Here is a 21,811-nt window from a genome sequence, read left to right on the forward strand (position 1 = left end):
AAAGGGAACTGTCTTGCACTGTTGAGGGAGTGTAAACTGATACAGCCACTATGGAGAACAGTATGGAGGTTCCTTAAAGAACTAAAAATAGAATTACCATATGACCCAGCAATCCCACTACTGGGCATATACCCAGAGAAAACCACAATTCAAAAAGACACATGCACCCCAATGTTCATTGCAGCACTATTTACAATAGCCAGGTCATGGAAGCAACCTAAATGCCCATCGACAGACAAATGGAGAAAGAAGATGTGGTACATACATACAGTGGAATATTACTCAGCCATACAAAGGAACGAAATTGGGTCATTTGTTGAGATGTGGATGGATCTAGAGACTGTCACATAGAGTGAAGTAAGTCAGAAAGAGAAAAACAAATATCGTATATTAACGCATATATGTGGAACCTAGAAAAATGGTACAGATGAACCAGTTTGCAGGGCAGAAATTGAGACACAGATGTAGAGAACAAACGTACGGACACCAAGGGGGGAAACCCAAGGGGGTGGGGATGGTGGTGGGATGAATTGGGAGATTGGGAGATTGGGATTGATATTTATACACTGATGTGTATAAAATGGATGACTAATAAGAACCTGCTGTATAAAAAAAAAAAGAAGAAAAAACCTATTTATTAGGTTTATAGATGTGTGTAATTAAAAAAAAAAAACACTACTGTTACCTTGATATCAATGTCCCAATCTGCTTTTTACCTATATTTACATGTTTGGTACTAGTACCTGTGGTGATTTAAGAAATACTGTTCATACTGGGTTCTGTGTGTGTGTGTGTGTGTGTGTGTGTGTGTGTGTGTGTGTGTGTGTGTTTCATGAGAGATAAGATGGACAAATGAGTCACTGGCAAAAGAACAGCATGGCTGTGCAGGGGGAAAAAAAACTCCATCCCTGAAAGGAATAAGGAGGCTATTTGAGGCTACTTTATAATCATCAGAGTCCACAACTATATACCACATTAAAGAGTGTTTGCCTTCATTGATATGGCTGCAAAAAAAAAAAATAGTGATAGACAATAATTAGAAATATAGGGTATTTGTACAGGTTCATTTCAGTCTCTTTGTCTGCAAAATATAGCATTTCTAGTCTCTCATGAGAAGCCCCAAGTTAGAACCACCCAGCTGAGCCACTTCTGAATTCCTGACCCAAAGAAATTGTGAGACACAATAAAAGTTTATTATTGTTTTAAGCCACTAAGTTTGGGGTAATTTATTATGCAGCAATAGATAATTAATATACACATCCATGTCCTTTGCCATGTAATTGTGATGCATGTGAACAGGGTGTTCTTATATTCCCTTTAACTCTAAGCTTAGCCATTTGATTTGCTTTGGCTAATAGGAGGCTCTCTTGGGCCTCTGCCATCACCATGAGAAAAACATGCCCTGGCTAGACTGCTGGTCCAAGAAGAACGGGAGACACTTGGAGCAGAACCTCTCCAGCCAACCCAGAGACATGCATTGAGAAGCAGAGCCACCAATCTAGATTAGCTGAATCCCAGCTGGTCCACAGACACATGAGCAATAATAAATGATTATTGTTTGAATCAACTGAGTCTGGGGGTAGCTTTACCACTAGTGAACTGGAGTCAGATGGAGTCAGAGAATCCATGGGAACCTGAAGGTCTAGGCCAAGCCCTTAATTAGGGTTCTGATTTGAGGAGCTAATTGGAGGCTTCTAGCCTGAGTACCGAAGCCTTGCCTCCTAGGTCTAGGACCCACTTAGTAACTGGAATGCCAACTGCCCCCTGGCTGGAGAGAGCAGAGGTTCGGTATTCGGAGTTTCAGGAAATCCATGTCAAGACTGTTCATGAAGCACCTACAGTGGGGTTTTTTTTGTGCTTTTCCTAAAGTTTCCATAGTTTATTAATTCTCTTACGAAAAATCTGCATAATCACCACAAATAAAGTCATTGCAAAATCTGCACCTTCTTTTTGCCAACACCAACTTTCTTCAGTCTGTTTTTGTGTTCTTTTCACTGTTTTCTTGAGATCTTTTTCTTCTCATAAAGACCATGTCTTGCAAGTCTGTGTTTGGCTTCATGAATTGTAAATCATGCTGAAGCCAGGTGTCTTGCCACTACCAAAATGGGTTTTTTTAAAGCCAAATTCAACGATGACATCAAGTGTGGTTTTGTACATTTTAGCAAGTTTTTCCCAAATTTCTGTCTAAGGCACTGTTGCCTTCCTTCCCAGGATGAAGGTCATCAGTGATCATTTGTTTCCACTGAAGTAGTTGGTTGGTCATGCACTTCCTGGTTAGGATATATACCATGTTGTTCATGATGGCAGTCGATCCTCAGCAGCCAGAGAGGACTACAGTGTTTTATATGGAGACATTATTGTGCAGTGTGCAAACAGAAGCACGGGAAAGTGATGGAAAATTCAGAGCTTTGCAGACTATTCCCATAAAAATGGGTGAAGGTGGCCAGGGGAGGTTGACTAGAGAAAGGAAATAAGTGCATTTGAGTTCAAAGAGGCTAATTAACCTTATTAAAGTGGAATGGAGCTCACACTGAAAATTTTCTTTTATAGGTTAGAAATAGGAAAATTTCATTTTCCTTTCTCTGAAGTAAAAAATATCCCAAGTACATATACATGTAAAAACTACCTTTAAAAGAAAACGCATTTTAAGAGGTTTGAAAGTGAAACAGTGAGTACAGTATAAAAGCATTAAGCTACTCTGGGGTGTATTTCATTGGTACATTTACTCACAACCTGTCTCTCTCATTGTACCCAAGGCATGTATTAACGAGCTAATAAAACATGCCATGTCATGTTTTATTGTTTACTGGGCATCTGTTCAAGCTTGTATCACTCACATATCCAAGACTTCAAAGATGCTGGTGGTAGTGATAATAAATACCTATAATTTTACTAACATCCTTTTTTCATAAAGTAGACACAGTCTTAAGTCATTCGTTGCAAATAAAACTGTTGAATTTATTCAGATTTAAAAGCTATTGAGTATGGTTTAAATGTTTTTTTATTATGAAATATATCAAGCATACAAAAGAGTGTATATGACAGATATATACAGTTTAAAGACTGAAAATAAAATAAAACACCTAGGTGCCCACTACCACATTTAAGAAATAATGCTGTCTATATTTTTTTTAATCCACAAAATGTTTTTATTTAAAAGAAAAAACAGCAAATGTATTGTGAAGTAAGCATATTAGAAATCAAATATAGGAATATTATGTTAGATATGCAAAGGTGAGAAAGCAAAGGTTGATACAGATATGAAGAAGGCAGAAAAGCTCTTGGTGACTGAGAAAGCTAAGTGTGTATAATAGCCCTTTCGATTAAGCAGGCCCTCAAGTTTAGAGTGGGTATGGTTGGTGAATGTTTTTATTTGATAAATGTTTAAATTGAATTTGTACGCCATTTAGAGGTACTCCAGGTCACTCACTGTCAGCTATCGCAGCAAAACATCTTAAAAGGCAGTTTATTTGCCTGAGAGATGAAACATCACTATTAAGCTTGTAAATTGTTTAATAGAATACCATTTTGATCACAGGACAAGAATAGACCATTCAGAAAATGAGCCCAAGACCTCAATTACCATCTGTCTATATGCCAGTAAGTCCCGGTTTAATCTCCATCCCAGATCACTACTGAATATTTTGCTGCTTATTCAATATTTCCACCTGGTGGTATCTCAGGCATCTCAGACTCAGTACTTATAAGACCAGATGTATGACCTTTCTCTCCAAACCCATTCCATTGTCCTCTGTCTTCATGAAGAGCACCACCATTCATCCAGACTCTCAAGTCAAAAACTTACGAGTCATCCTGAGTACTTCTGCCCCTCACCAGGCTTAGCCCCATGGCTGCCTTACTCCATCTCCTGTATCAGAGAAAGCAAGTTGCTTTCCTCAGCACTCTCTTCAGTAGTAGACTGTGGTGGTTAAAAACAAACCAAAAAAAGGCCACAAATTCTTTAACTCTCCTCCCATTGTCTCCTATCGAGTGGTGAGGATATATGACCCTTGAACCTCAGTGGGCTTGTGAGCCCCTCAACTGATAGAATAGTGTAGAAGTGACACTACCTGAATTCTCAGGCTGGGCCATAAAAGGGTCTCTTAGAATTGCTCACTCTCTTGAAACGCTCCCTGTCTCTGCCCCCTCTCAGAACTTAACCACCATGCAGTGAGAGACCATGGGTAGGTGCTCCAGCCCCCTATCCCAGATGGGCCTAATGTGTGGGGGACTCAGCCAGTTCATTGGAAGTGGAGCTCTAGCAGTTCAGCTCTTGCAGCCCCAGCCCTCTGAATCATCCCCAGCTTTTTAGGCCTTCCCACCTGAGGCCCCAGACATCATGGAACAGAGACAAGCTGTCTTCTCTGTTCCCTTCCTGAGTTCCTGACCCACAGAATCTGTGATCATGATAAAATGGTGGTGGGTTTTTTGCCCGTGAGTTTTGGGGTGGTTTGTTACACAGAAATAGATAACTAGAATATAGATCTTTCCAACATGCTGGTTAAGACCATGCTGAAAAGATGTTGGGAGAAACAGTATAAATATACTTCCAAAACATACTGATTGAATCCTAAGATTTATAGAGAAGGTAGTTACTTTATTCAGCTCGGGCTGCCATAACAAAATACCATAGACTGAGTGATTTAAACAACAGAAATTTATTTTCTCACAGTTCTGGAGATGAGAAGTCCAAGATGAAGGTTCTAGCAATTCAGTTTCTGGTGAGAGCTGTCTTCCTGGTTTGTGGATGACCGCCTTCTCACTGTGCACTCACACGGTGGAGAGAAAGCAGAGCAAGCCCTCTGGTGTCTCTCGTTATAAGGACACTAATCCCTACCCTTATGACTTCATTAAACCTTCTTTACATACTTACTGTAAATATGAACACACTGGCAGTTAGGGCTTCAACATATGAATTTTGCAAGGGCACATACATTTGGTCCACAACAGTAGTCAAGAGCAGTGCCTTGTTGATGCCCTCACTCCCCCACCACCGATGGCACAGGCTGCAGCCTGGCTTTACCCCATGCCTCCCCCTTTTGCATGGTCCAAGACGCCATCCTCTCTTGCCTGAGCAATTCCAGTAACCTCTTCCTTCACCTCCCATTGTGTGTGCAATCCTCCCATCTTCTCGTCTTTCTCCACACCACCAGAGATCTCAAAATGCGAATCTGATGCTGCTATTACTTCATTTCAACCCCCAGTAACATCTTATCAGTCCATGGATAAATACCGAAATCCTGAAAGTGACCCAAAAGACCCTGCATAATCCGACCCAGTCTATCCCTCCAACCTCACCTTGTACCATTTTTACCCTCACTGTCTGCATATCAGCCCCAATAGCCTTCTCTCATTCCTCAGACATACCATTCTCCTTTGTATTTACAATCCTTGCATACTTCTTCACCTTTACTAACTTACCCCTTATTCATCCTTCCTGTGTCAGCTCAAGTGTCACTTCCTCAAGGAAACTATTCCCCAAAGCCCCAGTCTCAGTCAGGTTCTTTTATTACTGCTGTCATAAAAGTATGTTCATTTTCCCCATTGGAAGTATCTCAGTTTGCAGTTACATATTTATCTGTGTAGTTATCTGATTGTCTGGCTTCCCTTCTAGACTGTAAGAACTGTGAATGCAAGGACTCTCTGGTTTGCTCACTGGTGTGAACACCTAAAACAATGCCTTGTATGTAGAAGATACTCAGTAAATAAACAGATGAATGAATGGAGGAAATACAAATGGTTAATCAATGAAATTACTTCCCATATTTAAATGAAATGCCACTTTTCACCTGTTAAATTCACAAGTAAAACAATATTTCTACTCAGTGACAAGACAGTCTCAAACTTGGCTGGTCAGTGTGCATATCAGAACCTTTCTATAAAACAACTTGCAGAATATTTTAAGAAACTTTAAAATGTTCAGATCTATTGACCCAGTAATTCTAATCATAGACTCTATCTCTAGTAGCCAGCTTCCAAGGTGACCCCCAATGAGTCCCACCTCATAGTATTCTGAGTCTAATTCCTTCCCATACTGTACTAGGTTGGTCTGTGTGACCAATAGCATATGGCAGAAATGATGGTGTGTCACTTCCAAGATTAGGTTATGAAAGATTGTGAAGCTTCCCGCCGGGATGTGCTCTCACTCTCCCTCATTCTACTGGATCACTTGCTCTGGGGAAGCCAGCTGCCATGTCATGGGAGCAGCACTGCAGAGTGGCCCACGTGGCAAGGAACTAACACCTGCTGCCAGCAACCACCCGAGTGAGCTTGGGAGGCGGATTCTCCAGACCCTTTTTGTGGCTGTTGCCTGAGCGAACAGCTTAACCACAGTCTCTTGAGACATCCTGAGCCGTAAACAGCCAGCTAAGCCATGCCTAGACTCCTGACCCTCAGAAACTCAGAGATAATAAGTGTGTGTTGTTTTAAGATGCTACATTTGTGGGTAATTTGCTATGTGGCAATAGATAACTAATACTCCATCCTAAGGAAATTCTTCCTAAAATGTTTTAGTAGTTTGCTAATGTTGGCAAATGCAGACTTTATATAGTATAAACATTTTTCATCTTAAGGAATGAATTAATTCATTGAAATGCTTTCAGCTGCAAAAAATGGGAAATCCAGTTAAATAGATATAAAAGTAAGAAAACATGTTTTCCTCTAACTGAGCATGCAGAGGTAGTCAGGCATCAAGGGGCAGTTAACATGACAACTCCAGATATCACGGTTTTCTCTATATCTCTGTTCTGCTTCCTAGTGTCCTCTTTATTATCAAGCTTGTGGCAGTTTGGCTACAGTAGTCCTGGGTGTGGCTCATCCAGACAGAGCAACATCCACAGGTGCCACTTTTGCCTGGATCTCTTTCTAGGAGCTCTGCAGTAGACTTTCCTCATGTCTTATTGCCTAGAATTGGACCACATGCCCATTCCTAAATTAATCATTGGCAAGAGCAGTGACTACCTGAACAAAATTAGGGTTTGTTAGTAAGGAGAGAGAGGGAAGTAGATCCTCGGTGAGCTACTGTCATGTACACAGTAGGGAGCTATCTTGTTTCACTTTTTGAGCAGCTCAGATTGCTCTTGCCTCTCAGTTCCCGCTGGCCACCACTATATGTCATCCCTGCTTACCTGGAATATAACTTAACCCCTAATGGATCTTCCAGTTGTTGCCCCTCCAGTCCAAACTGCCTCCAAAGCAACCCATCTAACTGCATGTGTAGTCATATAACTTCCTGCTGAAGACAGTTTTCTAGCACCTAAGTAATAAGATCCAACCCTCTGGACCTCTTACCTACCTGACTAGTCTTGTCCTTCTTTATCTACCTTTCCCACTGTCTGCTTTAACAATATGGAACTAATATTGATGCCCCAAAGTCATCTCATACCTTATCTTCCTGGCTAATTCCAGTTTATTATTCAGAACCTGATTCAGCTAACAGTTCTCCAACTGAAGCCTTGCTTGGTAAAATCTGGTCACTCCCTTCTCTGTGCTGTAAGCATAACTTTCTTTTCACATACCAAACTAGTTCCTGTGTACTGTCTTTCTCCCTTACTGAACTTCTGCTAAAGGTCAAGGAGTAATACCTAATTCTCAAATCTGTAGTGCCTGGCGTAGTAAGCACACACAAAAATTAACTGAACTGCATCTACTGCACATTTGCATGGTATGTCAAGCACCAACATACACTGCACGTTTCAGAGCAAGCCAAGTGTCCCTTTGGTGCTGTTTGTTCATCTCAAAGAATTAATCAGCGTTCCCTACTGCCCCTACTGTGCAACCCCTCTGAAGACTATCTGCTGCCCTCTAGCTGTTCTAAGCTTTCCCCATCCCAAGGATACCCCTTGCTGAAGGATTTGAGCTGTAAAATAGTCTTCCCTTCTCCATCCTGACCCCTCCTCAACATATCATTCCCATACATCTCAGCAAGAACTGACTGGTGGGGAGTACAGGAAGGGGCTGGCTAGCCCTAGACCAAAGAATTCCTGACTTTTAAATTCCCTGACAACCGTTCTCTCTAATGTGTGAGTAAAATTTTAATAGCATTATTTATTATATAGAAGCACTTTTTAAAACAGACTTTAATTATACATTTATCACATCAGTTTCTCTCCCATGATTTACACAGATACCTACTTTACTATCTCCAGTGTGATTGGATTATAAATCAAAGCAAATTATTTCATCCTATTAGATGATGCTGTTAAAATGTTATACTCTTTCTCCCTTCCTCAGGATTCCTGAAAAAATACTATGATATCTACTATTCCTAATCTTGTTACTTATATGCTCTAGATTCTTGGATCTTTTCAGTGGATATTATTAAAAGACTTAATTTACAGGTTTAAAATGCTTTGTTGATACATAAATGAAACATGTCATTTACTCTTAAATACAACCTACTTTTTAAACTATAAAAGATATTTTTAAGTATTTCTACTATGTATTAAGCAAAATAGAATCCGACTGCTATACAGCTAAGACCCATCTCTGCCATTTACTAATGTCTGATCATGATCGAAATAGTCTTCCAGTCTCCTTACCTATTGAATGGGAATAATGATAATTAAGATTTTTGAGAGGTAATAGAATAATGAACATGAAAGTGTCATCACATATTGTTGACTCCCAGGAAATATTAGATTCTGTTCTCCCCCTTGCTTTCTTCTTATCTGTAAATTTAGGGAGTCTTTATTGAAATTTTCCCTGACTTTTTAAAAAAAAATAAAGCTGGTAAACATTTTGGCTGTTGTTTAGCTTCTCAAAATAGCTGAAAAGGCTAATTCAAAGCAAACATTTAAAATGGTGAAATGTGGCATTAGATCTGATCTCTTATCAGACCAAAATTTATGCTGCATAAATATACAAAGATATATTTTAAAGATAAATTATAAAGGTAGCAGCTCAGTATATGAATCTGAAGTAAGAAGCATGACAACAGGAAATATTTGCATGCTTTCTTTAAAATACTTTTAACACTCTTCTTCTCTGATAATATGAAAGATAGAAGTTTGGCTCGGCAGGTTCTGGTTGGGGCTTGAACATCTTCCTGAATCAATTAGTTTGCCTTTGTTCTGTGACCATGGACTAGACCTTTAATCCCAAGCAGCCACTTTACAAACACACTTTTCTTTCATGTAAATAGGTATGTACAAATGTATTACTACCATTAGGAAAGCAACTCAAAGTACACATTCCCCAGACAGCTCAGTAGCAGAACAGAATATTATATCTGAGTACAACCACCAGTGCCACTATCTTGGGAAACATCATCTTGCAAGCTTCAGGTTTTTTTCCTGTGTGTTTTTTGAACTAACCTTGCTTGAGCAAAAAGGTCATGTTACAGTGAATGAGAGACCTACGTTTTAAAAATTAATATCCTTCAGTCTGACAGTCATTCAATAGGTATGTTGACGTATATTACCTTTCTGAAAAAGAGAAAATCCCATCAAAAGTCAATGTTCACTGAATGTATCCTCCTTCTATAAACTGTACAGATGTAAGTTGATGCTGTAAGTATATCTGAATCTCATTTACTCTGACTGCACTCGTTCATTTCACACCAATTCTGTATATCTGATGTCTGAAGATACTAATTTGGATGTGGTTATCAAACTAGTTTCTTGGTATTTTACAACTGTACATTAACTCTTCCTTTGTAATAAAGCATGCTCTCTTAATGTATACATGGGAAGCTGACAGAAATGAATGGAGGGACTTTGTTTCATTTGTAACCAAGGTCACGATAGGTAATAATTTAATGTTCAGGGAATAAATTTTCTGATTAATTTAGGAACAGAATTATTGACTTATGACCTGATTAACTTATGATAGCAGATTTCAAGGGACTATATATTAATTGTTTCTCGGCTATCTGAATTTTCTAATTTTTTTTTCGGAGATCGTGTATTACTTGAATTAAAATGTAGAAATGGTGAATAATAAAATGTCTTAATCACAATAAGGAAAATATAATAAAACTGAATCTTTGACCATTGGAGATCTTCCAAGAATTATTCTGAGATAGAACTATATTGATTTATCTATTATATTAATATCCACATATAGATAGATATAGATGTCATTCCTGGATTGTGAGCTTCTTGAGGACAGGCTATTCATTAATAAATATCTATTAATAAATATATTCATATCTATATTGCTTTACAAAGAACCTAACCCATAATAGAAACTAAATAAATGTTTGTTATATGAATACATGAGGATGGTATACAAACCACGAAAAGTTAATTGAGAATCATATAACTTTTTAAAATGTTAAGCATTTGAGACCAAGAAATGTAAAATTTTATATTCATTACCCCTTTTTCTTTTTTAGCAACTTTATTGAGATATATTTTACATATCATAAAATTAACCCATTTCAAGCATACAATTCAATGATTTTTAGTAACTTTATTGAGTGATACAACCATCACCATAAATCAATTTTAGAACATTTTCACACATACCCTATTAGGTCCCTCATGACCATTTACAGTTCCCACCCCCAGCCCAGGCAACCACTAATCTCCATTTCATAAAAATGGAATCATTCAGTACGTGGTCTCATGGATGGCTTCTCTCACTGAGCGTAGTGTTTTTTTTGTTTTTTTTTTTTTTTAATTTATTTATTTATTTATTTTTGGCTGTGTTGGGTCCTCGTTTCTGTGCAAGGGCCTTCTCTAGTTGCGGCAAGCGGGGGCCACCCCTCATCGCGGTGCGCGGGCCTCTCACCATCGCGGCCCCTCTTGTTGCGGAGCACAAGCTCCAGATGCACAAGCTCCAGATGCGCAGGCTCAGCAGTTGTGGCCCACGGACCCAGCCGCTCCTTGGCATGTGGGATCCTCCCAGACCAGGGCCCGAACCCGTGTCCCCCGCATTAGCAGGCAGACTCTCAACCACTGCGCCACCAGGGAAGCCCAAGCGTAGTGTTTTTGAGGTTCATCCATGGCATAGCATGTGTCAGCGCTTTCTTCCTTTTTATTGCACAATAGCATTCCATTGAATGTATAGCTACTCATTAATTTTTAAATTTTTTAAAAGAACACAATTACTTAATGTAACAGATGAACACAGTTCTATTCATTTAACAAGCATTTGTTGAAAATTAAATGTGGCCGAAGTGAATAAAAATGTAAAGGTGATTAAGACTGTCCAGTCCTCAAGGAAACAAACAAATAAGCAGTCATACAATTCAGAGAGAATTAAGGGCTATTTTGAAATATGAATAAGGCTGTGTTAGTCTAAAGAGGAAAGTATTTCTTGAGAGTATTTGAGAATGTTTCTCAAAGAAGTGATATTTGAACTGGATGTGTTCAATTTAATGGGAGGAGATGATAGTCTCTTTGAAAGGAATAATATTTTTAATTCACCCAAGTGTGAAAATACGTATTTTATTCAAGAAACACCAAATTGTCCTGTGTTGTTGAAATGCAGGTCTCAGAGGGGCTATTTGGGGTAGGAGAAGGAGCCAGAAGTATTGCCTGGTACCATTGCCTTGAATCCTATGCTATAAGAACTTATCTTGATTCTGTGGGTGGTAGGAAGGCATTCAGGGAAAATTATTTCAATTCTTTATTATGTTCAATATAGGAAGAATAGGGGAAGGTGGAAAAGAGGGAAAGAGAAAGATACCAAAAGAAAGATAAAGATTCAGCAAATATTATTGCACACTTAATGCACTCTGTTGGGTGCTGATGATTCAGCAGAGGGCAAAACGAAGGGCTTGCTTTCATGGAGCAGACATTCTAGTGACGGAGACAGGCAATAAGCCATTAAACAAATAACTATATCAGGGGTCCAGTAGTATCAAGGAAAAACATTTCAAGCAAGGTAGAGAGACAGGAAATGATGGGGAAGGGATGTGGAATTGATATTTGATTACAGACCCAAAAGCAATGAGGAATTGAGCCATATAAACATCTGGGGAGAGTAAGTGACAGAGAATAGCAGGTATGGAGGCCTGAAGGAGGAACAGGCCCGGAGTGTTTGCAAAACAGCACAAAGGCCAGTATGCTTCTGTCTGGCTTATGTTTTAAAAGGATCACCCAGGCAGCTGGATGAACAATAGACCATAACCTTGTATGTATTTAATTTCACATGTGTGGGGGCTTGTATGTAGGATTAATTCCTGGAAGTAGGATTGCCGAGTCACAGCGCAGATACGTTTGTAATTTTGATAGACATTACAAAATTTCTATCCAATCTCCACTTCCACCAGTCATTTTTTTTTCATTTTCATGTCTTTTTAGTATCATTATTTATTTGTTTATTTATTTTATTTTTAAAATATCTTTATTGGAGTATAATTGTTTTACAGTGTTTTGTTAGTTTCTGTACAGATGTAATACATCTGTATTACAAAGTGAATCAGCTATATGTATACATATATCCCCATATCTCCTCCCTCTTGCGTCTCCCTCCCACCCTCCCTATCCCACCCCTCTAGGTGGTCACAAAGCACCGAGCTGATCTCCCTGTGCTATGCGGCTGCTTCCCACTAGCTATCTATTTTACATTTGGTAGTGTATATATGTCCATGCCACCCTCTCACTTTGCCCCAGCTTCCCCTCCCCCCACCCCATGTCCTCAAGTCCATTCTCTAGATCTGCGTCTTTATTCCTGACCTGCCGCTAGGTTCATCAGTACCATTTTTTTAGAATCCATATATGTGCGTTAGCATACGGTATTTGTTTCTCTCTTTCTGACTTACTTCACTCTGTATGACAGACTCTACCGGTCATATTTGAGATGCCTGTTTCTTCACAGCCTCACTAACACTGAATGATGCTTTAAGGCGGTGGAAAGTGGTTTGTTTGTTTTTGGTTTTTTTGGTCAGAAGCCCCCAAATCAAGATGTTGTCAGGGTTGTATTCCTTCTGGAGGCTCTAGTGGGGAATCCCTTTCCTTGCCCTTTCTAGTTTCCACCTTCATTTCTTGGTATGGCTTCATCCTCCATCTTCAGACCCTGCTGCCTCCCTTGTATGAGGATCCTTTTGACTGCATTAGGCTCATCCAGTTAATCTGGGATAATTCCTCCATCTCAAGATCCTGAACTTAACATAACTGCAAAGTCCCCTTTACCGTGTAAGGTAACATTCACAGACTCTAGGGATTAAGATGTGGCTATCTGTGTGGGACCATTTTTAGCCTACCACAGGGAGATTTGTCATTCATCTGTGATAGGAAGTGCACATACCTTTCCTTATTGTCTTTTGTCTTCTATTGTTGTCTGTGGTTCTTTTGCTTTTATTTTTTGCTATGTGGAGTTTATCCTGATAAATTGTGTAAAATGCAGATCAGTCTTAATTTTCTTCCAGAAAGCTATTCAGTTGTACCAGCACCATTTACTGAAAAGTCCAACTTTTCCCTAAAATATAGTAAATTCCTGTGTATAGTTTGATTGATTCCTGGACTTTCTATTCGTTCCATAGTTTGTCTATCTAAAAAGTGCGCTTTTTTTTTTTTTAATTACCGAGGCTTTATAATATAGTATCTGGTAGGGCTAGACATCATTAGCTCTCCTCATCTACCTTTCTTCCCCCCACCTCACCCTACACTGCTCTTCTTTTTCATGGCTTCCTGCTTATTCTGGTTATTCTTCATGCTGTTTCCAATATGAACTTTAGAATCAGCTTGCCTAAGTTGGGGGCCGGGAGGGGTGGTGTTAATTTTATTGAAGTTACTTTATGAGGTTGGATCTTACTATCTTTAAACATGATATGCCTTTATATTTATTTAACTTGCTTTCCTTCAGTAGTACTTTAACATGTTCTTTATATCAATTTTGTACATTTCTAAGTTTATTCCCAGCTTTTTAATCTTTTTTTCATAGATATAATGGAAGAAAAGACCCTATTTACAATACTTTCTGATTAGTTTTTATGTATGAAAACTATGGTTACATCTATTATGTTAATTATAAATTATATTGATTTTATATGCTACTACCTTACTGAATTATCTTCTTGTTTTAGTAGTTTTTTGGTTGAGTTTTGTATATTGGTCTTCCCCAATATACAGTTATACTGTCTTCAAATAGTGATAGTTAAACTCTTCCTTTCTAATTTTTATACAGCTATCCTTTTCTTGCCTCTTCTATTACATTGTTAAATAGCAATGGTATTGTGTTCATCTCTGTCCTGTTCCTGATTTTAGGAAGAAGGGCTCATGTGTTTCCCCATAAAGTATTTGCTGACTTCTGGGTGATCATGCATGCTTGTGCACACACACACACACGAACACAGGCACCTGTCGTATTAAAGAAATATACATCTGGAATAAGGGCATTTTTTTTTCCTTGTTAAAATAGTTCCTGTTTCTGCAGAAACTTCATTATTAGATTAATCTGTGATGGATGAGCTATCATAATTCAAGTATACAGTTCTTTTTTTCTATCAACTATTCATTGTCATGCAATAGTAAAAGCATTAAAGATGCAGCAAGCTTACAAAGTACTATTTTCTAAAAGAAATAGGAGGCATTTTCTTCTTTATTATTGTACTTTTGGTTATGCAGACACTTCGATGTTATAAATTTTTATGTCCCCCATAAATCTGGTCAGAAATTACTTTTGATTTTGTTGATTAAGTTAAACAGTCTATAGTAGGATAGAGTACAGGGTACAAGTGGTCCAAAGTAAGATAAAAAACTACGATAAAAATGATAGATCTTAAAAAAGAAACTGGTTTATGCACTAAACATTTTGTGCTTTGGTCTAATATTAACATGACGTCTGTGTAAAATGACAAAAAGAACCAGTGTTGAATCACGTTCGTTATATTTCCGGTCATTTTGCATTATCCCAGATTGCTAAATGTGCTCTTTGCATGAAGTTTGAATTACTGTATACATTTAGTGTCCTATATGACATTTTTGTCATTGGTAGAGATTTCAGTAATTAAAATGGGAAACAGGAGCTTAGGTTATTTTCCTTATCAAAACTATGTTCCTTGGAACCACATTACTATGATGGTTTTTGTGCTCTTGTACATTGGATGTCTTAAGCTGAGTGCAGTGTAGGGGATCCTTTCTATATAATTACAGGAAGGTCTTTCTTTCCTTCAACACTGTGATCTGACCTGTGACAAATCTGTACTATAGTATGTAAATGGCTAACAAGTCAACTGCAAACCAACTGAATGTACAAATCTTAGTGCTCGTGCTGAAATCTCTTCAGAATAGTGATCATGATCTCAAAGTTTATTTCAAAATTTGCAAGCATCAGGTGTCAGTCAAAATTGAAGATGAAACACTAATGAATTCTCATGCTTTAGGTATACTTGCTTTTTAGATTTTTTGGTTCTCTGCTATTTTTAGCATACTGTTTCATTTAAATTTCCTACACGCAGGACTTCCCTGGTGGCGCAGTGGATAAGACTGTGCTCCCAATTCAGGGGGTCTGGGTTGATCCCTTGTCAGGGAACTAGATCCCACATGCATGCTGCAACTAAGAGTTCACATGCTGCAACTAAGTGTTTGCATGCCACAACTAAGGAGCCCGCATGCCTCAACTAAGGAGCCCTGGAGCTGCAACCAAGGAGCCTGGCTGCCGCAACTCAGGAGCCCTTGAGCCTCAGCTAAGGAGCCCGCCCACCGCAACTAAGACCCGGCACAACCAAATAAATAAATATTTTTTTAAATAATAAATAAATAAATTTCCTACACGCTAACTTCATTTGTGCCATTGAAATAAAATTGCAGTATATACATTTAAAAAAAAGAAGAAATACGCATCTGTTCCTGTTTTTATTCAGTGCTTTTTTCCCATCAAGAATAGGACTTGAATTTTGTCAAATGCATCTTTAGTATATCTGGAGAGATAATATGGTTTTTATCTAGGTTTATTAATATGATATTAACTTCACATATTTTAAAATCCATTCTCAGATTTCCAAAATTAAATGATATTATTTATTCGTAACGTTTTTTTTTTTTTTTTTTTTTTTTTAAAGGATTTTCTTTTATTTATTTATTTATTTATTTGTTTATTATTTTTGTCTGTATTGGGTCTTCGGTTCGTGCGAGGGCTTTCTCCAGTTGCGGCAAGCGGGGGCCACTCTTCATCGCGGTGCGGGGACCGCTCTTCATCGCGGTGCGCGGGCCTTTCTCTATCGCGGCCCCTCCCGTTGCGGGGCACAGGCTCCAGACGCGCAGGCTCAGCAATTGTGGCTCACGGGCCCAGTTGCTCCGCGGCATGCGGGATCTTCCCAGACCAGGGCTCGAACCCGTGTCCCCTGCATTAGCAGGCAGACTCTCAACCACTGCGCCACCAGGGAAGCCCCGTAACGTTTTATGAAGCAGTTTATGCACTGTTTCTCCCCAAGTGGCTTTTTGATTATTACACAATACCATGTTGCATATTTGTAACTGTTGCTATAAGTGGAACTCTCTTTTTGTTTAAAAGCGTATAAAATTAAGTTGAGAATTTGATCTGACCAATGGGTTGAAGATTCCCTTCAACATGGTGAAAGAGGTGGGGCTAAATCTAAGATCATTTTTTAATGGTGTCTAAGTTTTCTTATTATTTTTTATTTTGTCCCCAAATAATGGTGGAAGGAGAAGGATTGTGGTATGGGCGGCAGGAAGTAAAGTGTTTGGGTTAATTAATCCTTCTGGATGGGTTCTAGTTAGCTTGAGGTTTCAAAGAAACACCGTAAAATGAGCATCATTATGTATATGGCTTCATCATTCTTGTCCTCAGAGAGCTAACTGCCTAAAGCAGAGCTGTCCACTAGGGTAGCCACCAGCTCCTTGTACCTACTGAGTACTTGAAATGTCACTAGTGATGTGCTGTAAGTGTAAAATACACACTGATTTTGAAAAGTTAGTGTAAAAAAAGAATGTAAAATATTATTAATTTATATTGATTATATGTTTTATTTTATTATAGTAATATTTTAGATATATTGGGATAGATAAAATGTCATTAAGATTAATGTCACCTGTTTCTTTTCACTTTTTTAATGTAGCTACTAGCAAATTTTTAATTGCATATGGGGCTTACATTATAATTTCATTGGACATCACTGGTCTAGAGTCAGTAGGTATGTGTATGCTTATGCTTACTTAAAGATACTACCATGATTTTCGTAATGTAAAAAGATGAAATTAAATAAACTACAGTTATGTCTTCCCTTATCATCTTGTTTCTTCTTATGGGAATAAACTTTGATGAATAGTATGATCTAATCATACTCCATTGTAATGGGTTACCTTCTCTCTGATTTTTCTATCTACCTGCTTATAAGAGAATGCAGTTCCTTCACTATGCCCTTGACATTTTAACATAAGTTAAAGACAATAGGATCCTTGTATTTTGGAATACTAGCACTTAATTAAGAACTGATATGAATCTAGAAGAGAGTTAGTTTGAAGGTCTAAGTTTCTAATTTTGCCTTATAAGTATATTTTAATAGAAGTTCCCTAGCTCAAAATAAAATTTGCTTCAGCATTTCTTTCATTTTTTCCCAATTACCCTAAAAAAGCAGTTCCCACCTCCTTAGTTCTCTTTAGGTAGAGGTGATGGTCAGCATCTTTTAGTTCTGTCTTGTTGCAACAGCCTGAGTGTTTTGAATAGTTCATTTCTTAATGCTTATTCTTCAAAAACCGAAACAATTAAATTACTCCTAAAACCTTTTTAATCTTGGCTTTTGTTGTAATTTTTAGGAAAATCATATCACAGATGATATTGGAATATTGACTTGGAAGGAGCAGACTTTTCTCTCCCATGGTGCCTTATTAGCAAAGAGCTGCCAAGCTGCAATGGAATTAGCAAAGCATGATGCTGAGGTTCAGGATATGGCATTTCAGTATGGGAAGCACATGGCCATGAGTCATAAGGTATTTGCATACCCTTTCTATTTTTTCTGTATTTAAATAGCTAAAATGATACGCAAGAAACCTTTTACCATTTAATAAACTGCTTTTATATCTCAAAAACTGTTTATTGAGTACATAAAATCTATCATTCGTGGTGGTTATTACATAATATAAACAGTACGATTGGTGAGTACTGCATAATTTTGATAGAAAGCTACAGCTTACTTAAACCATATTTGTGATGTTTGTCTCTTCTTACCACCTGAAAGGGTTCTTGAAAGAACTCTTGCAAATTATTAAATAACATGTAATGTTGCCAGTCACAAAATGGAAGAATATTTGCATTTTTGTTACAGTTCCCTTATAGTTCCTATGTAAAACAAACTGTGGAAAGTTAATGAAATTTAGAAATATATGGAGCAAAATTGAAAGCTTTAATTCCAATAACTGATTCTTTTGAATGGGCATAATGAAATATAAAATGTCTCAAGATTAGCTGTTATTTTGTTACCTCCATGTATATGTAATTTTAAATTCCATTTAGTACATATTTCTTAGATGTCACTTAAATAGCTCATAAGAAAGGGGAAATATATACAAAAATATGTAACATCTCCAGATGAGTTTTTATGTACTTTATTAAATCTTTGATTAATTTATTTATTATTTGATTATATTTATTAAATAAATATAATTTCTGATCCTTACCTTGAACTTAAAAAGCAAAATAAAGGCTGCTGCCAAATTAAAAAGGAATATGTTAGGGGAAAACTATTTTTAAAGTTTTTTTAAGATTATTGTTAATCATATGAGCTGTTCTTTTGCTTATTAAAGTACATCTAAAAACTGAGTTCCTTAAGCTTAATTTTTCACTGTAGTAACTGGTGCTTTCTGAATATGATTAAAACATGCCAATGTATATGCATTTCACTGATTTGACTCTTTTCACTACTCCTTCTAGATAAATTCTGATCTCCAGCCTTTTATTAAAGAAAAGACCAGTGACTCCTTGACTTTTAATCTAAACTCAGCTCCTGTAGTCTTACATCAGGAGTTTCTTGGAAGAGATTTGTGGATTAAGCAGATCAGAGAGGTAAAATGAAATTACTCTTATTTTAGGTACCAATAGTATTTGGTTGATTTTAAAACATAGCTCATATTTTATGATGATCTAAGACTAATCAGCCATATGGAGCATATAGATCAGTCATATAAGAGCTTATTCATGTAACAGGTAAAATTCTTAATTTATAATATACATTTTTGAGAGGTAAATGTTAGTTAAAAGTTAGAGACTGCAGTACTGTGTTTTCTTATTATCTGAATTCATAGAATACTGCAATACAAAATCTGTGCCTGTGGTGAATACTAATTAACTCAGATGATTTTTTTTTTCTAAAGGCTTTCAAAAATTGGGCTATGGTAATAGCACTACCCTTTAACTGACGGCATTTTCCCATATGTAGACTCTAGCACAAGCTGCAGAATTCCAGGAGCTCCGCCTGTCACTTCATTGGGTTATTTTAAAACAAACTTGGATCCTGAATACTCAAGTTCTGAGGCATTATCAAAGGAAAAAACAAAAAGTATGGTTAAGTAGGAGGGGTAAAGGGACTTGGGTGAATTTTCTACTTTTTTGTGGGGGAGGGAAGGTATGGAAGATGAGAGGGAGCTTTTTTGGGTTTTTCTTAAATCCAGGTACAAAAAGTTCTTGCCTTTTTATCCAAAACTTCATGGAATTTATTTAACTTGGTTGTTCTAATTGATTGGGTTAGTCTGAGACTGGACATGGGAAAGTAGGCACAGCTGAGGCAGAGGTAGATGGCACACTTCAAGTAGAGAGAGCCTAAGATATCTGCTTTTGGAAAGATAAGATTTTCCCTCTCCAACCACTCCTCCCTAATCTCAAAATACTTACAGCCAGCTTAAAATACGTTATATTCACCAGGTAGAAAATGAGAGGATTCCTTTCTGGGGAAACTGTCAAACCCAGAGGAAAAGCCCTGCAGGTGTGGACTTTTGGGGCTCCCTCAGTAAACATGCCGTAACCCTGGCCAGCTGCCTTACAGTGAGGTCCACCAGTTGACAAGCCTCAGAGTATCCAAGGGCACAGAATATCCAACTGAAGTAGAATAGCTAATAAAGGACCAGGTGTTTGAGAGCAGCCTCTGCCATGAAAGAACAAGTCAAAAGCAAACTGATTAAAAAAAAAAAAAGGAGGGAACTTAGAGGAAACAGAGGCAGTGCAAGGGGGAAAAAAGACATTTCCAAACGTACTGCAATCAATATATTCAGTGAGATAAGATATTAAATCCATGAAATAAGAACAGGTGATACGTAAAAGAGGACAATTCAAGAATAAGAAGTCAGATTCACAGAAAGATAGACAAAATGAAAAGGCAGAAGACTATGTAGCAGATGAAGGAACAAGATAAAACCCCAGAAAAATAACTAAATGAAGTGGAGATAGGCAACCTTCCAGAAAAAGAATTCAGAATAATGATAGTGAAGATGATCCAGGACCTTGGAAAAAGAATGGAGGCAAAGATCGAGAAGATGCAAGAAATGTTTTACAAAGACCTAAAAGAAATAAAGAACAAACAAACAGAGATGAGCAAGACAATAAGTGAACTGAAAAATACACTAGAAGAAATCAATAGCCAAATAACTGAGGCAGAAGAACGGATAAGTGACCGGGAAGACAGAGTGGTGGAAATCACTGCCATGGAACAGAATAAAGAAAAAAGAATGGAAAGAAATGAAGACAGCCTAAGAGACCTCTGGGACAACATTAAACCCACCAACATTTGCATTACATGGCTCCCAGAAGGAGAAAAGAGAGAGAAAGGACCAAAGAAAATATTTGAAGAGATTATAGTTGAAAACTTCCCTAACATGGGAAAGAAAAAAGCCTGGACTACTTGGGTAGTCCAGGAAGTGCAGACAGTCCCAGGCAGCACAAACCCAATGAGAAACATGCCAAGACACATAGTAATCAAACTGACAAAAATTAAAGACAAAGAAAAATTATTGAAAGCAGCAAGGGAAAAATGACAAATAACATACAAGGGAATCCCCATAAGGTTAACAGCTGATTTCTCAGCAGAAACTCTACAAGCCAGAAGGGAGTGGCATGATATATTTAAAGTGATGAAAGGGAAGAACCTATAAGCAAGATTACGTCACCCAGCAAGGATCTCATGCAGATTTGATGGAGAAATCAAAAGCTTTACAGACAAGCAAAAGCTAAGATAATTCAGCACCACCAAACCAGCTCTACAACAAATGCTAAAGGAACTTCTCTAAGCGAGAAACACAAGAGAAGAAAAGGACCTTCAAAAACAAACCCAAGACAGATACCAAAAACAAGAGGAACTACGAACCTGCAGCCTGCGAAAAGGAGACCCCAAAAACAGTAAGATAAGCAAAATGAGAAGACAGAAAAACACACAGCAGATGAAGGAACAAGGTAAAAACACACCAGACCTAACAAATGAAGAGGAAATAGGCAGTCTACCTGAAAAAGAATTCGGAATAATGATAGTAAAGATGATCCAAAATCTTGGAAATAGAATAGACAAAATGCAAGAAATATTTAACAAGGACCTAGAAGAACTAAAGAGGAACCAAGCAATGATAAAAAACACAATAAATGAGATTAAAAATACTCTAGAAGGGATCAATAGCAGAATAACTGAGGCAGAAGAACGGATAAGTGACCTGGAAGATAAAATAGTGGAAATAACTACTGCAGAGCAGAGTAAAGAAAAAAGAATGAAAAGAACAGAGGACAGTCTCAGAGACCTCTGGGACAACATTAAATGCACCAACATTCGAATTATAGGGGTCCCAGAAGAAGAAGAGAAAAAGAAAGGAACTGAGAAAATATTTGAAGAGATTATAGTTGAAAACTTCCCTAATATGGGAAAGGAAATAGTTAATCAAGTCCTGGAAGCACAGAGAGTCCCATACAGGATAAATCCAAGGAGAAA

General features: G+C 37.7%; 1 protein-coding gene across 4 annotated transcripts in view; it reads left to right on the plus strand.

The window, feature by feature from the left end:
* PDSS2 (decaprenyl diphosphate synthase subunit 2) overlaps positions 1-21,811 on the plus strand; it is a 285,207-nt gene that overhangs the window by 210,387 nt on the left and 53,009 nt on the right. For all 4 annotated transcript variants that reach the window (XM_007190653.2, XM_007190652.3, XM_057527999.1 and 1 more), the window contains exons 5-6: positions 17,667-17,840; positions 18,781-18,912. In XM_007190653.2, the coding sequence (XP_007190715.1) occupies positions 17,667-17,840; positions 18,781-18,912 (306 nt within the window). The remainder of the gene's footprint in view (positions 1-17,666; positions 17,841-18,780; positions 18,913-21,811) is intronic.

Source organism: Balaenoptera acutorostrata, chromosome 14 (assembly GCF_949987535.1).
Source record: "Balaenoptera acutorostrata chromosome 14, mBalAcu1.1, whole genome shotgun sequence".
NCBI lineage: Eukaryota > Metazoa > Chordata > Mammalia > Artiodactyla > Balaenopteridae > Balaenoptera > Balaenoptera acutorostrata.